The 14,921-nt window shown below is 48.3% G+C and overlaps 1 protein-coding gene across 14 annotated transcripts in view; it reads right to left on the bottom strand.

Moving 5' to 3' along the window:
- The window catches only part of UBAP2 (ubiquitin associated protein 2), a 61,457-nt gene that overhangs the window by 11,150 nt on the left and 35,386 nt on the right, over positions 1 to 14,921 (bottom strand). For 10 of the 14 annotated variants that reach the window (XM_073680406.1, XM_073680405.1, XM_073680416.1 and 7 more), the window contains exons 14-22: positions 14,730 to 14,899; positions 13,310 to 13,526; positions 12,118 to 12,157; positions 3,971 to 4,163; positions 3,725 to 3,791; positions 3,442 to 3,643; positions 2,527 to 2,618; positions 1,862 to 1,912; positions 1,558 to 1,636 (exon numbers count right to left, since the gene is read on the bottom strand). In XM_073680406.1, coding sequence (XP_073536507.1) covers positions 1,558 to 1,636; positions 1,862 to 1,912; positions 2,527 to 2,618; positions 3,442 to 3,643; positions 3,725 to 3,791; positions 3,971 to 4,163; positions 12,118 to 12,157; positions 13,310 to 13,526; positions 14,730 to 14,899 — 1,111 coding nt within the window. The remainder of the gene's footprint in view (positions 1 to 1,557; positions 1,637 to 1,861; positions 1,913 to 2,526; positions 2,619 to 3,441; positions 3,644 to 3,724; positions 3,792 to 3,970; positions 4,164 to 12,117; positions 12,158 to 13,309; positions 13,527 to 14,729; positions 14,900 to 14,921) is intronic. The other 4 variants (XM_073680412.1, XM_073680418.1, XM_073680419.1 and 1 more) reach the window with 2 other exon arrangements.

The following is a 14,921-nucleotide window of genomic DNA, read 5'->3' as shown; positions in this document are numbered from 1 at the left end:
ATACACCCATGGTCCTGTGTCCCCCAATGAAGCGAAAGAGAAAATGTCCAGACCATTCCGACACGACCAGCGATCTCACAGCAGGGGCCTGGTCGCTGCCAAGTGTCAAACGTAGCGAGATCGCTACTGAGGTCGCTGTTGCGTCACAAAATTTGTGACTCGGCAGCGATCTCGCTAGTGATCTCGCTTAGTGTGATGGGGCCTTAAGAGCTTACACAAACAAATGGCAGCCAAGAGATGCCACCAAGCTACTTAGACTGCGAGCATCTTGTCCCTGAAAGACGCAGGGGGTAATTAGTGGCAGGATTGCAATAATTTGCGTGCAACTGTGAGCTTGCTTCCCAAGCTTCGAAGAAGAAATCTACAGACACGCCGACTCCGATATGAAATATGAAGTATTGTGAGTTCCATATGTCCGGCAATAATGGGACCTATATTTTTAGTGGCAGAATCAGCCCACGAATGTATCCATAGTTTTTCATAGCTGTAAGCAAGATCAGGGAGCTGTATTGCAAAAACACCAGATTAGCAGACTGCAACTATGCGATGTGTGGTCTCTAAATGCAGATAAAATCATAACGCAAAAAATGGCATCGTTTGCAAGCTTCTGCAATCAACGAGTGATGAGTTATCGCAGAAGTTTGTGTTTTTAATAAAAGTGTGCAGGCTGGAGACCAGCCCACATGATGTCACCACAAGGGGTGTGTGGACAGATCTCCCCTTAGGTATAAGAGAACCCATGGAGAATAGAGGAGCACTCATTACCAGGGGGGTATAAGGACTATAAGAAATGGGTCACATTTAATAACGTTCAAATCCAACTGGGGAGCCCCTTCTCCATCCATGCTGATTCGTCATTGCAAACTGTATAGCGTAAATTTTCTTCTTTAATCGTTTTATTTGTGTAACTGCTTTATATTTAAGGTCTTCTTTGTAACATCCTTGTATATATTTTTCCTAAACACTGACTCCCTTTTGGATTAAATATAAAATTTAATAGTTCTGTTTCTTTTGTCCTGTAATCGTTCCCTTCCCCGAAGCCATATATGCTACCAAAATGCAGGCGTTTGCCCAGGCCTGTATTATATTTCAAAGCTGGACGGTGGTGGCAGAGAATAATAATAATAGGGATATCGTGCAGCCGGCAGCAACCGTACGGGGCGAATACACATGTTCCTGGAGCTGGAATTTGGAGGTGTGACACCATACGCTTTCTGCGAGCTTGACGATGCCCAAGGAGTGAGTAGTCTGGATCGTGTGCTCGCGATTCCGGACGAAATGCTGACAGAGTGACGGCAACGGTGAGATATTGCGTTATCTTCCCGGCATCGTACCTGTGGTGATCCCTGACATGTACCAATTTTGTCAGGATTCTGGCCGACAATGAAAGAACACCAAGAAAATTCAGTGGATTTCATTGCATGAAGCCCTCACTCTGAATAATTACATGCTTCCAAGTTTACGACAAAGGACAAAAGGTTGAGGAACTGTACAATGGTGAGAGGCAGCACGTAGAGGAAGGTGAGAGCGGATTCTCATTTTTTGCTGCCAACCAACCTGAGTATGGGTTGCTTGCGAGTCCTCCATCTCTACCAGTAAGTGTTGCAGGGGCAGGGAATGTGATTCCGTAGTAGTCCTACAGGAAACAGGACAAGTGTAGAGTATTTAAAGGAGTGCTCCATCAGACAACCTTACACTAGGAAAGCGCTCTTCTATGCAGCTCTCCAACATAGTCAGCAAAAGGTCTCAAGTCTGTACTTTTCCCTAAAAGAGCATATGGGTAAGAGGTGTCCTTGTAGGACCTCCATTACTTTTATATAAATGTTATGTGGACGGCACCACACTCGACAGCACTACTCACCATTGGCAATCTGGATTGAAGCATCTGGAGATCATCATATCCATAGATCTGCTTAAAGGTAACAGGAAAGGATTATCATCAAGAGTGGGAATAATGGGGGCGACAAGTCATTTAACGAAGAAAAAAAAATAAAACACAAAGATTTGGATTTTTTTCCAGGGCTGTGGAGTCAGAGTCGGAGTCTGTGTCCATTTTGGTGGAATCGGAGTCGGTATAAAATGGACCAACTCCAACTCCTAAAATATATAATCAATTGGGTACAGTAGTTCAATGCAGTTTGTGGGGAATATTTTTTTGATAAGAATTTGGGAAAGTTGTGAAATGTCCTATAAATCTCTGTCCTATTCCTGATCTAAGGGTCTAGACTTTTAGCTGAGATTAATCTGTGTTACAGTAAATTTATCACTTAAACATGAGCCGTGTATGAGGGAGTCGGAGTTGGAGTCGGTGTCATGGAAATTGAGGAGTCGGAGGTTTGGCTTACCGACTCCACAACCCTGTTTTATTTTTTGTTTGTTTTTTTAGGCACAGAAGTTGGATATGAGAAACAAAAAAGACAAAGCACAAGCACACATACGGCATCTACATCCATCACATCCCAAAAAGTACGACATCTGTGCCACAACAGTAAACTTCTCATCACGACACACAACGACTGGGCTTACTGGGTACGCAGGCAGGAGACCTCCAGGTCCTACTATGTACTGATTGTGTAACAAAGGGGGCACACCCTGTGGCAGGTTGGGGGGAGCTTTTCCTGGTAAAGAAAAAAAATATATATATAATTTGGAATATCTATTGCAATAGTAGCTGATGTCATGTGTGATGAAACCTCTACAAAACAAGGACTTGAAATGTCTACTGACTTCTATAAACATGTAGAACCAATGAGCATTTTAATGGATGCAATTTCCATTGCAGTTTACATGTCCCGGTACTCACACAGATACAATTCCTTGCTGGAAAGTGTCTTGACATCTGATAAAGATGAGGTTCATTGCAACGGCAAGAAGGTTGAGCTGAAGACGTGGTGCATCATGATGCAAGACTCATGTAGTCACCCTAGCTGCTTCTTTCTGCACTGACACTGTACGCAGTGTCTGCACCAACCACAACCCTAATACCATATTGATTGATATTGCTTTGTTGGGCAGGTAGCAGGTCAAAGTGGCAGGTGGGGGGTGCACGCTACGGCAGTGACAGGTGGGGGGTGCACGCTACGGCAGTGGCAGGTGGGGGGTGCACACTACAGCAGTGGCAGGTGGGGGGTGCACACTACAGCAGTGGCAGGTGGGGGGTGCACGCTACAGCAGTGGCAGGTGGGGGGTGCACGCTACAGCAGTGGCAGGTGGGGGGTGCACGCTACAGCAGTGGCAGGTGGGGGGTGCACGCTACAGCAGTGGCAGGTGCACGCTACGGCAGTGGCAGGTGGGGGTGCACGCTACGGCAGTGGCAGGTGGGGGTGCACGCTACGGCAGTGGCAGGTGGGGGTGCACGCTACGGCAGTGGCAGGTGGGGGTGCACGCTACGGCAGTGGCAGGTGGGGGTGCACTCTATTGTACAAGGCCACAGCTTCTTACCTGAAGAGACGAGGGGAGCAGTTCTGGCGCTGGCGGCGGCCGCTGGCACACTGACACTGGGGACACTCAGGCCCAAGCTGTTTGTAGTGTTCATACTACTGGCCAGGCTGACGACAGAAGAAGTGGTGCTCGTCGCAGATGTGGGGGCCGTAGAGAACGTTGTGCTGGGCTGGAGCGACACTGTGTTCTCCACACTTGTATGCTGTAAAGTGTAGAAAGTTTATATTACTGGAATAATTACACAGCAATGTCACTGAAAATGTGAGAAAATGAGAGACCGTACTGTGTGGGAAACGGCCGCGGACAATACAGACGCTGCTGGAAGGCTGTTCTGGTGCCCGGACAAAGTGCTAAGGGGAGAATTATAGACACCGTGTTACAATGACAAACTGCAGCAGTGAAAAGCGTCAAGTGAACAGTTTGTGCAAGACTCAGTCATAAAGATCTCCAAATGCAAGGTCAGATGTGTGCTTGGTTACCATCACCGTCTGCTGCTCTTACTGCCGGACGAGCTTATTGGGTCTCATACCTGTTGAGTTGGGATAGAGAGCTGCTTGACAGGTCGCTGGGCTGCGGTAAGCTGGAGAGCGACACAGCCGACGTGTGCTGCTGAGACACTGCTGGAAGGAGAGAGGAGGCGGTGGAGGCCGGACTGGACAGAGACACTACAGAAGACAAGCTCTGCGAGTTCTCAGACTTCAAGGATGGCACAGAAGAAGTTGCTGCAACAAGAGGACACACTTAAGATGGCGGCTTTATTTATCCAGACAGCTAATCCCTCCCAGGCATATGGGAAATTTTACATTTACATACAAGCGCCATCCAGTTAAAAGAAAGTTGGTTATACTCACCCCGGGAAGCCGCGACGTTCTGACCACCAGTACTAGGATTCTGCAGCCAATCAGTGGCCGCAGCATTCAGGTGACTGGTGGTCTGGACATCATTTGCAATCTGGCAGAGATCATCGGACTGCCAGAGCCAAATCGGATTTCTGGAGCAAGTATAGAGTGTTTCTTTCTTATCTGGACAGCTCCCTAATGCAACATTTTAAAGAAGGCTGGAAAACTCCTTAAAAAAGGGGCCGAGCAGGTAAAAATAATAAAAAAAAAAGGAGATGTGTGTACTCACCGTAAAATCTCTCTCATAGCCTCTAATTGGGGGACACAGGACCTTGGGTGTTATGCTGCTGTCCACTAGGAGGCGACACTATGCTTATCTGAAAAAGATTAAGCGTGGCTCCTCCTCTGCAGTATACACCCCCGGACGCCATCAGCCTACTCCAGTTTTGTGCAAAAGCAGTAGAAGGAACGTAACATAGATAACATAACCATGCCTATAAGAAGGCAACTATGTAAGAACTCAAAGGAAAACCAATATGAGAACTCAACTTAACAGCCCGGAACGGGCAAAGGGTGGGTGCTGTGTCCCCCAATTAGAGGCTAAGAGAAAGATTTTACGGTGAGTACACAAAAATCTCCTTTACTCTGTCGCCTCATTGGGGGACACAGGACCTTGGGACGTCCCAAAGCAGTCCCTGGGTGGGAAGCAATGGACGAATATTGTGTAGACGGGTCCCTACAATTGGGGCACCGCCGCCTGCAGAACACTTCTGCCCAGGCTCGCATCTGCTGAGGACTGGGTATGAACGTTGTAGTGTTTTGTAAACGTGTGTAGGCTAGTCCAGGTGGCTGCCTTACACACTTGTTGTGCTGAAGCCTGGTGCCGAAGGGCCCAGGAGGCCCCTACCGCACGTGTAGAATGTGCCGTAATACCTGCTGGAATAGGAGAATTTTTGAGGCGGTAAGCCTCTTGTATGGTGGATTTGATCCACCTGGCAAGGGTAGCTTTGGAAGCTGGTAGACACTTGCGGCCGCCTTCCAGAAGAAGGAAAAGAGAATCAGACTTCTGGAAGGGCGTAGTCCTAGACACATAGATACGCAATGCCCTGACAAGGTCAAGCGTATGCAAAGCCTTTTCCACTCTATGAACCGGAACCGGACAGAGGGATGGTAGTGAAATTTCTTCATTGAGATGAAAGCTGGATACAACCTTCGGAAGGAAGGATGGAACCGTACGAAGGACTACCTTGTCCTGGAAAAAAAATCAGGAAAGGCTGTGTGCAGGAGAGTGCTGTGAGAGTTCAGACACCCTGCGTAGCGAAGTGATTGCCACGAGGAAAACCACTTTCTGGGATAGAAGACGGAGTGGGACTTCCCTAAGGGGTTGAAATGGTGTTTCCTGTAATGCTGTCAGCACCAGGTTGAGGTCCCACGCATCTAGAGGTCGTCTGTAGGGGGGAACCAATCGGGAAACCCCCTGGAGAAATGTTCTTACTTGCGGTTTATGAGCAATACATTTTTGAAAAAGCACTGAAAGAGCTGACACCTGACTCTTAAGGGAGGCCAGGGATAGTCTGGCTTCCAGACCCGATTGGAGAAAACCGAGTACCCTGGGTAGGGAATAAGGGAGTGGGGTCTGGTTACGAGATTCGCACCAGGTAAAGAAAGTTTTCCAGGTACGGTAGTAAATCTTGGCAGAGGTTGGTTTTCGTGCTCTGATCATGGTTTTAATGACGTCTGGCGAAAACCCTGCCTGGGTTAGAACCCAGGTCTCAATGGCCACGCCGTCAAATTGAGGGCCTCTAAGTTCTGGTGGTAGAACGGGCCTTGTGACAGAAGATCCGGGCGGTCGGGAAGACGCCAGGGAACGTCTGCTGTGAGTCGTACGATGTCGGCGTACCATGTACGCCTGGGCCAGTCCGGTGCGATTAGGATGGTTGGAACTCCCTCCTGTTTGATCTTTCTCACCACTCTGGAAATCAGGGGGAGAGGTGGAAAAATGTACAGGAGCTGGAACTGGGTCCAGTCCTGAACCAGGGCGTCCGCCGCTAGAGCTCTCGGGTCGCGTGTTCTGGCCATGAAGTTGGAGACTTTGGCATTGAGGTGAGACGCCATTATGTCCATGTCCGGAGTGCCCCAATGATGGCAGATTTGTTGGAAGATTTCGGGATGGAGAGCCCACTCTCCCGAGTCTATTCCTTGTCGGCTGAGAAAGTCTGCTTCCCAGTTGTCTACACCCGGAATGAGGACCGCAGAGATAATGGCGCTCGTTTTCTCCGCCCAGTGAAGGATGCGTGTCACCTCTAGCATCGCTCTGGCACTGCGGGTTCCCCCTTGGTGATTGACATATGCCACGGCTGTGGCATTGTCCGATTGTACTCTGATGTGAGAGGCTGCCAGTAAGTGATGGAAGGCTCTCAACGCCAGGAGGATGGCACGAATCTCCAGGATGTTGATGGGCAAGGTTGCTTCCGCTGGGGACCACTTGCCCTGTGCTCTGTGGTGTAGGTGTACTGCACCCCAACCCGTTAGGCTAGCGTCGGTGGTCAAGACCTTCCATTGACCTGTGAGAAAAGATTTCCCTTTTGTTAGAGAGGTCCGGTTGAGCCACCAGTGAAGGGACTTCCTGGTTGACGACATCAGCTGGAACTTCCTGTCGAGAGAAGAAGGGTTCCTGTCCCATGACTTGAGAACGTCTAGTTGGAGAGGCCTGAGGTGAAACTGGGCAAATGGAACCCCTTCTATTGCCGCCACCATCCTGCCAAGGACTCTCATTGCAAACCGGAGAGATCGAGGGGGGTTTGCTGAGAAGGGTGCGAACTCCTAGACGGAGAGGCAGTGCCTTGTCTTTGAGGAGAAGCACTAGGCCCTTGGAGTTATTGAATAGCATTCCCAGGAATGTCAGAGACTGGTTTGGGGTTGGTGATGACTTTTGTAGGTTGACTAACCAACCCCGGCGACTCAGGGTGTCGATTGTGATTGAGACACTGAGCTCGCAGTCCTTGAAGGTAGAAGCCTTGACGAGAAGATCGTCCAGGTATGGAAAGACTACTATGCCTCTGGAGTGTAGGACGTGCATGGTGGCTGCCATGACTTTGGTAAACACTCTGGGAGCCGTGGCGAGTCCGAACGGGAGAGCCACGAACTGGTAGTGGTCCTGGTCGATTGCGAACCTGAGAAATCTCTGATGGGCAGGTGCAATCGGTCTATGCAGGTATGCATCTTGTATGTCTATGGAGGCGAGATATTCTCCTTTTTCCATGGATGCAATGATTGACTGGAGGGACTCCATACGGAAGTGACGTACTCGTACATATTTGTTGAGTTGTTTTAGGTCTAGTATGGGGCGTACCCCTCCTTTCTTGGGGACTACGAAAAGATTGGAGTAGAACCCCTGGAAGCGCTCGGCTGCGGGAACAGGTATTATGACTCGCGCTTGAACAAGCGATGAGACCGCTTGGTGGAAGGCGCGAGCTTTTACTGGCGATTTTGGGAGAACAGATATAAGGAGTCTGTTTGGTGGGTTGGAAGTGAACTCTATTTTGTATCCTGAAGACACTAGTTCCCTGACCCACTTGTCTTCTGTAATAGGTAGCCAGACTTGATGAAAGAGTAAAAGTCGGCCTCCTACAGGTGGAGTGTCTTCCTGAGTCATGATGAGGAGAAATTCTTAGATTTTCCTCCTTTTGATTTTGAGTGGCCTGCCTTTGACTGCTAGGATTTGTCCGACTTTTGTGTCGGCCTCGAGTCTTCCCTGCGTGTGAAGCGGCTGTTATTTTGTGGTGGCCGTGAAACGGACCAGCCGGAAGAGTTCCGAAGGGATCGGAAGCGAGCTTGGTTACGCTTGTTATAATTGCGCCTAGGTTTCAGTTGGGGAAGAGAGATACTCTTACCCCCTGTGGCATTGGATATCATCGTGTCCAAGCTTTCACCGAAAAGTCGACCGCTGAGGTATGGAAGGTGCGTGAGGGACTTCTTTGAGGCTGCGTCCGCTTTCCATTCACGCAGCCAAAGGATACGCCGAATTGTGATGGCGTGTGAAATTGTGCCCGCTGCACCCCTTGCAGAATCCAGAGCTTCATGAAGCATGTAATCTGCCACAACTGCTATCTGAACTGCTTGGTCCGACAGCTCAGGGGCAGAAGCTTGGAGGCCAGTTTGTAGATTTTTTGCCCAAGCCAGTATGGCCTTGGCTGCACAGACTGACGTGAACGCGGGGGCTAGGGAGGCCCCTGTGGTTTCGCAAATTGAGCGAGCCATACTTTCTACCTGCCGGTCTGCTGAATCCCTAAGGGTTGAACTATCTGGCAGTGAAAGAAATGTCTGTGCTGCCAGCCTGGAGACTGGGGGGTCCACTGCTGGTGGGTCGGCCCATTCTTTGGTGGTTTCCTTTGGAAAGGAGTAACGGGCCTCCAGAAACTTGCGATTGTTAAGCTTCTTGTGAGGCGGTGAGAATTGTTTAGAGAGGATAGATTTAAATTCTGGATGATCCAAGAAAACCTTAGGTGGTTTCAGAGCTCCTTCAAATGAAATCTTATTTTGTGGTGCGTCCGGGATCGGATCAGAGATGTCCAGCACCCGATGTGTGGACGAGATTATGTCCTCAACTAGCGCTGCATTGCTAGGTGGGATTGGAGTTAGGGATCCATCAGTTTCCTTGTGTGAGTCAGAATCGCAGACGCCTTCTGACTCCTGTGTATCACTAAGGTGTGTCGTAGGTGACCCAGAATGAGGGATTTCTCTGGACGGAGATTGGTGCGGAGAAATATCATGTCTGTCCCTGGTAGGGGACTGTGTAGATGACCTGTGACTACGGTATCTCTCCCTAGACAGGGATGACGCAGATGAGCATGACCTATGGGTGTGCTTGCGTCCTGACCCTGACATGGATGTGCTTGGGTCAGTATGTGACTGAGTCCGGCTTTCCCTTTGTTGGGTAGCATTCATAGTCGAGGTATGGCTTTGCAGAACCTGAAGCAATTTGGAGGTCATGTTATCTATGGACTGTGTCATAGATTGTGACATTTGAGTGACCCATTCAGGCGTAGGATTAGACACTGAAGGGTTGGTAGGGGCTGCTTGGGACTCCGGCACAGTAGTCTGAGTACAATCCTTGCAATGCGGATATGTGCTGCCGCTGGGAAGAGCATTACTGCAGGCTGTACAGAAAGCGTAAAAGCAGTCCTGCCTGGTTTTCTTAGACTTTGAGCCCGGCATAGTGCACCTGGAGTGGCTATGCAGGGGGCTATCTGTGCAGAGGAGGATACAGTGTAATAAAGTTCACAGCTGAGGGGTAACTCAGACTGTGAACTTACCCCAGCAATGTGCCCCTGTGAACAGCGCTGAAAGAGCCTGGTCCTGTGCCTCCCTGGAGACTTGGCAGGCCTGTATGCGTCCTGCAGCTTATGATGGCCGCTGTAGCTCTTCTCCTGCTTGCAGAGATGAAGGAGAAGGGGGGCGGAACGCTGCAAGGGCGGCAGTTGCTAAGGAGATGCGCGCCCTGCAGCCTAGATCCGCCCCCTGTGTGACACCGCAGAGAGTAAAAATAGTCATCCGGGGGGCGGGCCGGGGGTGGAAAATGGGAAAATGGGCGGCGGCTTCGGCTATTTTCTATGCCCAAAAGGGCTCCAGGCCAGCGCGGTAGTCCGGGGGGGGGTGTCGGATCAGAAAAGGACCCCCCCCCCCCCGGATTGAAAGGCGGAATGGCGGTGGGGACATAAGTGGAAGGGGGTCTCTGAATAGAGTCCCCCTTAGGCGCTTAAGATGAAAAGCTGCCGCATGTGCAGGGCCTGTGCCTGTATGTGCCATGGTTGCCTGCACTCCCCCCGGCTCCTACAGGGTCCCACAGACAGACTGGGGTTCCTGTATTGCTGCTGGTCCTCGGCTGCAGTGTGCTGGCTGGTGAGAGCTGCAGATGCTGCCGTCCAGGCCCTACCTGATGGTGTCTCAACCTAATACCCCCAGGGAGGATTAGGGAGGGTGCCGCTGTCACCTGTCAGGGGGCTTTGTCCTCGCCTCAACTTCGGACCAAGACCGAGGAAATTGGGGAAGGAGGGGGGTTCTCAACTTCGAGGGGCAGGAGAAGGAGCAGCATGGTGGCTACGCCATCTCAACTTCAACTGTGCACCCCATAGTAGGGAGCAGAGGAAGGAGCCATGCTGGGGGTCTCTTAAGAGACCCTCTTTTCTTCATCTGTAATACCGTGCTGAAGCGAGGGACGAGTGAAGGTCTGAGGTGTGCCTCCTTGCGACACTAAGCAAAAACTGGAGTAGGCTGATGGCGTCCGGGGGTGTATACTGCAGAGGAGGAGCCACGCTTAATCTTTTTCAGATAAGCATAGTGTCGCCTCCTAGTGGACAGCAGCATAACATCCAAGGTCCTGTGTCTCCCAATTAGAGGCTAAGAGAAAGAGATTTTACGGTGAGTACACACAAATCTCCTTTTTTTTTTTTTTTTTTTTTTACCCGCTTGGCTCCTTTTTTAAGGAGTTTTCCAGCCTTCTTTAAAATGTTGCATTAGGGAGCTGTCCAGATAAGAAAAAAAACACTCTATACTTGCTCCAGAAATCCGATTTGGCTCTGGCAGTCCGATGATCTCTGCCAGATTGCAAATGATGTCCAGACCACCAGTCACCTGAATGCTGCGGCCACTGATTGGCTGCAGAATCCTAGTACTGGTGGTCAGAATGTCGCGGCTTCCCGGGGTGAGAATGTGCAGCGTGCGAGGGAGAAAAAAAACTACATTTTCTGCCTGCAGCCGCTCTTCTGGTTAGACAGCCAAACCTGCAGATTACCTCTGTGCCTACAGGTAAATAATTATTATTATTTTTTTAAAATTCTGGAATAAAAGGGACTCATTACCATTACCTACGGCATTTAATGACTTCACTTCTCAGTAATGTATCCTGAATGATAACGGTCAATAGGAAGTGGGGTAAGAAACCAAATACTAATAGCAATGCGTCCTAGGGAGCGGAGCTTACTATACTATTCAGGGTTTTGCATGGCTACTAAAATTGAATGCAGAACAAAAAAAAAAACATAATCCAGGCTGATAAACACCTGGTAATATGTACTGAAAACTCTTCGGTGGTTTGCTTCCCTGCAACCATTTGGAAAGTAGATTAAGGAGTAGACAAAATGACGGTACAGTGAAAGTATGGCTATGGTAACAGCTCCAGGTGTAACTAGGAACCTGATACCACCACAATGTGGAAGAGGAGATGCTTCACGCAAAAGTATGACATTAGCTGGGGACGTGCCAGGTCAGGTCTCCCCGCTCACGGGCGGTGGATCTCAGACAAAGCTCCCAGTTCGGGTGATTCCTTTTCTTCACGTTTGCCTAGGCGAGCCCTAAGGTCACTAGAGAATGAAGGGATAACTTATCACAGATGAGCCTGAAAAGCAATGTCCTCAACTACGGGAACTCAAGAGAAAACACAGTTCAGAAAATGATTTAGAAGATCTTCAGTTATGTCCGAGTCAGATTCCCAGTCTCTACATAAAAGGTGCGTTTCTTAAGACATCCCTGCTTATAACAAACAGTCTCTATTCTGGGGCATGTTCAGAGTACCAGGGTGTAAAAAAAAATGAATTAAGAAATTAAGAACTTGGCCGAGTCTCCAATGACATGTGCCAGCTGCGGGCTGAAGACTAATATAACAAAGACTGCTAAGGATTAGGAGACGATAATGTCAGTGAGGATGGGCACAAGACTCAGTAAGTTGATGTCCGCACAATAATTAGGACGTGTGCTTGGAAAGATCCATCATTGCCTTGTTATGTTGCATGTATTCAGGAGGAAACAAGTCTGTGATGGTCACTAAGCAGGTACTTACTGTTCAACGACACTTGTGCCCGAATCCCATTGTGTCCGTTCTAGAATAGAGACAAAAAATAAGAGCTCAACACAACGTCAGATCCCCAAGTCTGTGTGTGATCAATACGTATAGGGGGAGGTAATGTGCATGCTGATCAACTGAGGGAACCAGCCTAACTGGGTTGTCAGGGAATTAACAAGATTCAATAGTCAGACACTGGCTGTGTTACTGCAGCTGTGCAGTTTTTATTCAGAAAATTCAAAGAAAACACTTTTAAAAGCCGTCCGGGAAGCATGCCACTCCATGCCCCCCTAGACTGACCGGTCGCTCCTAAACGTACACATAAGGAGAGACCTGTCACTTCTGGGGAGAGGGAATGGTAGATGCCGCATGGTAGATGCTGCATGGTCCAATGCGGACTAATAATGCAGCCAGTGTCTGGTTCAGGCAGCTTGAATCTTTTGTCAGGTTCTCTTCAGATATATATTAAAAAAATATATAATAACCAGGTTAAATTATAAAATACTTATAAAATTACTCATCTATTCAGTCCCCCAATACTGATGATTTATACGACTTATGCAGCTAATCACATGCCGTACATGCAAGTGTCACTGCTGAGGATGGCGATCGGCTGGAACGCTCACCTAAACTATCGTTCAAGCGCCAGCACGGCAATAGGCGAGTAATGGTTTTACCTTTTAAATACATTTCCAGCCCGCCCCCAGCCCCACAAGATTGGGGTTAATGTCCTGAATGCTGCAACTACTGCCTGATCCAGATAACAGGACCATGAAGAGCCACGTCTGACTTTAGCAGAGGTCCATCGTGCGCACCTCCACTCCATTCATACAGCGATCTCCAGCACTCCCATTGAGAATGAACAGTGGTGCGCATGATGGACCTCCGCCTACAGAACCCTGTTCTCTGGATTGGTGGGGGTCCTCCAAATAAGCACGAAAGTTTCCCTTATCCAGGGTATAACTTTCAATTTTGGTATAAACCCTGTAATTTATTATAATCCCATACTACAGCACAATATCAAAATAGGACCCATACACTGGTAGGTGTTGCTGGGGAACACTGAAGTGTCAGGTATTAATCTAGGGCTTGGTTCCAGGACAACGAGCTTCAATAACAATTTTTTGCAGCGTCAAGTTTTTTGGGGCTCATCAGAAATTCTCCCTAAATGTATAAATTAGGAGCTTACAGTGACAGGTACCACCTCAGAGGCTGACATGGAGCTTTGGTATCCTATTCTGTTGTGCACAGACGTCTGGTCGTAAGAAGAGGAGGAGGAAGAGGAGATGGTGACCGGACTGGGGCTCTGCGTGGAGCTGCTGTGGCTGGACGTGGTGATTACTGGAGAGGTGTAGCTGGGCTCCTGCACAGTACTGGATATTGGCAGAGAGGTATTCAGGGAGTCACTAGAAAGATAACACTTATTTCACTTAAAAGCAAAATTTCACAATTTGTATTGAAAATACATTATAAAAAAAAAATTATTATATTAAGCTGCTTTTGCGCCTTTTGTTTAAAATTTACAGATGTAAAAGCTGTCCATGTCTTCCTGTATGCTTTTTTTTCTCCTGAGGAAGAAGTGTATTAAATGCGTAGAAGAAAACCATACATCAAATCATTTTCTGAAATTGGCCCCCTTAATAATCAGCAGCACTAACAAGTCCACAAATCCTCCATGGTTTCTATTGCAATTGGTTTGACGACCCGTGTATCTGCAGCAGCTGAACAACAGTCTAAAACGCACAATTCTATGCATCCGGTTAGAATCTGCTATTCTTAATTCTGAATGTTTATCGGATAAGACACTATTGCGCTATTTTTTCTCCAGCCAATCTACTAAAAAGCAAGACCAGACACTCCATTTGCAGACACGTGTTTCAGGGCGCATGCCTCATCAGTACAAAGCAGGAAGTCTGATTTAGTTGTGGGAGAGGCCTCTGACATGGGGTCTAAGGGGAAATGTTTCTTCTAGTGGAAAGTGCCGAGCTGGCGTAATGAGACTCATAGGCCATGCAATGCTCCTCTGGGAATTTTAATATGCAAATATCCTCTTCAGTGAGGAAGAGGACAGGAACTCTAGTGATACCTATTGTTTGTAGCAACCCTGAAAGTCAATATTGACCCTTTAACGAGCTGTGCCACATGACTTAGGATAAAAGGAGAAACAATCCCCCAAAACACAATGTCAGAGGACTCACCTAGCCAAATCAGACCTCCCGCTTTGCACTGATCAGGGGCAAACACCCCGAAACATGTGCCTACAAAAAGGAGTGTCTGGTTTGGCTTTTTAGCCCAAGTCATGTGGCAAAGCTTGGTAAAAGTTAATATAGACTTTTAGGATTGCTACATCGAATAGGTAGTGCTAGAGTTCTATTCCTTGCCTGCTCTGAAGTGAATATTTACATATTTAAATCCATATTGTAAGACATTTGGATTTTGAAGAGGCGCTGCCGAATATCCACAGTGGAAAATTTGTAAGAATTTTATGCTGCCAAAATTCAGATTCTAAATAAAGGGGTATTGCACCAAGCCCATTTGATGGGGGTCTTAATTCTTATGAGTAATAGGGGCAGATTGAGATGCGGTGGAGCTGGAGACATTTTCCTCACCTTGTACTTTTTGAATACAAGTTGTTTGGTGTCTGGCTTGCAATATCAGGACTTGTGTTAGAGCCGAACTCCGGTAAGGATGGCTCTGATCCGAACTCCAGGGCTCCAAACTGAACATTTAATCCTGTGACGTCGGCTGATCCTGGCATCTCGACTGCAGATGAGGGGATCTGAGGGGAAATCGCATGCATT

Source organism: Phyllobates terribilis, unplaced genomic scaffold (assembly GCF_046119375.1).
Source record: "Phyllobates terribilis strain yellow unplaced genomic scaffold, ASM4611937v1 Scaffold_1__5_contigs__length_1240528914, whole genome shotgun sequence".
NCBI classification, from domain to species: domain Eukaryota; kingdom Metazoa; phylum Chordata; class Amphibia; order Anura; family Dendrobatidae; genus Phyllobates; species Phyllobates terribilis.
This window is presented reverse-complemented; position numbering and strand designations above follow the sequence as displayed.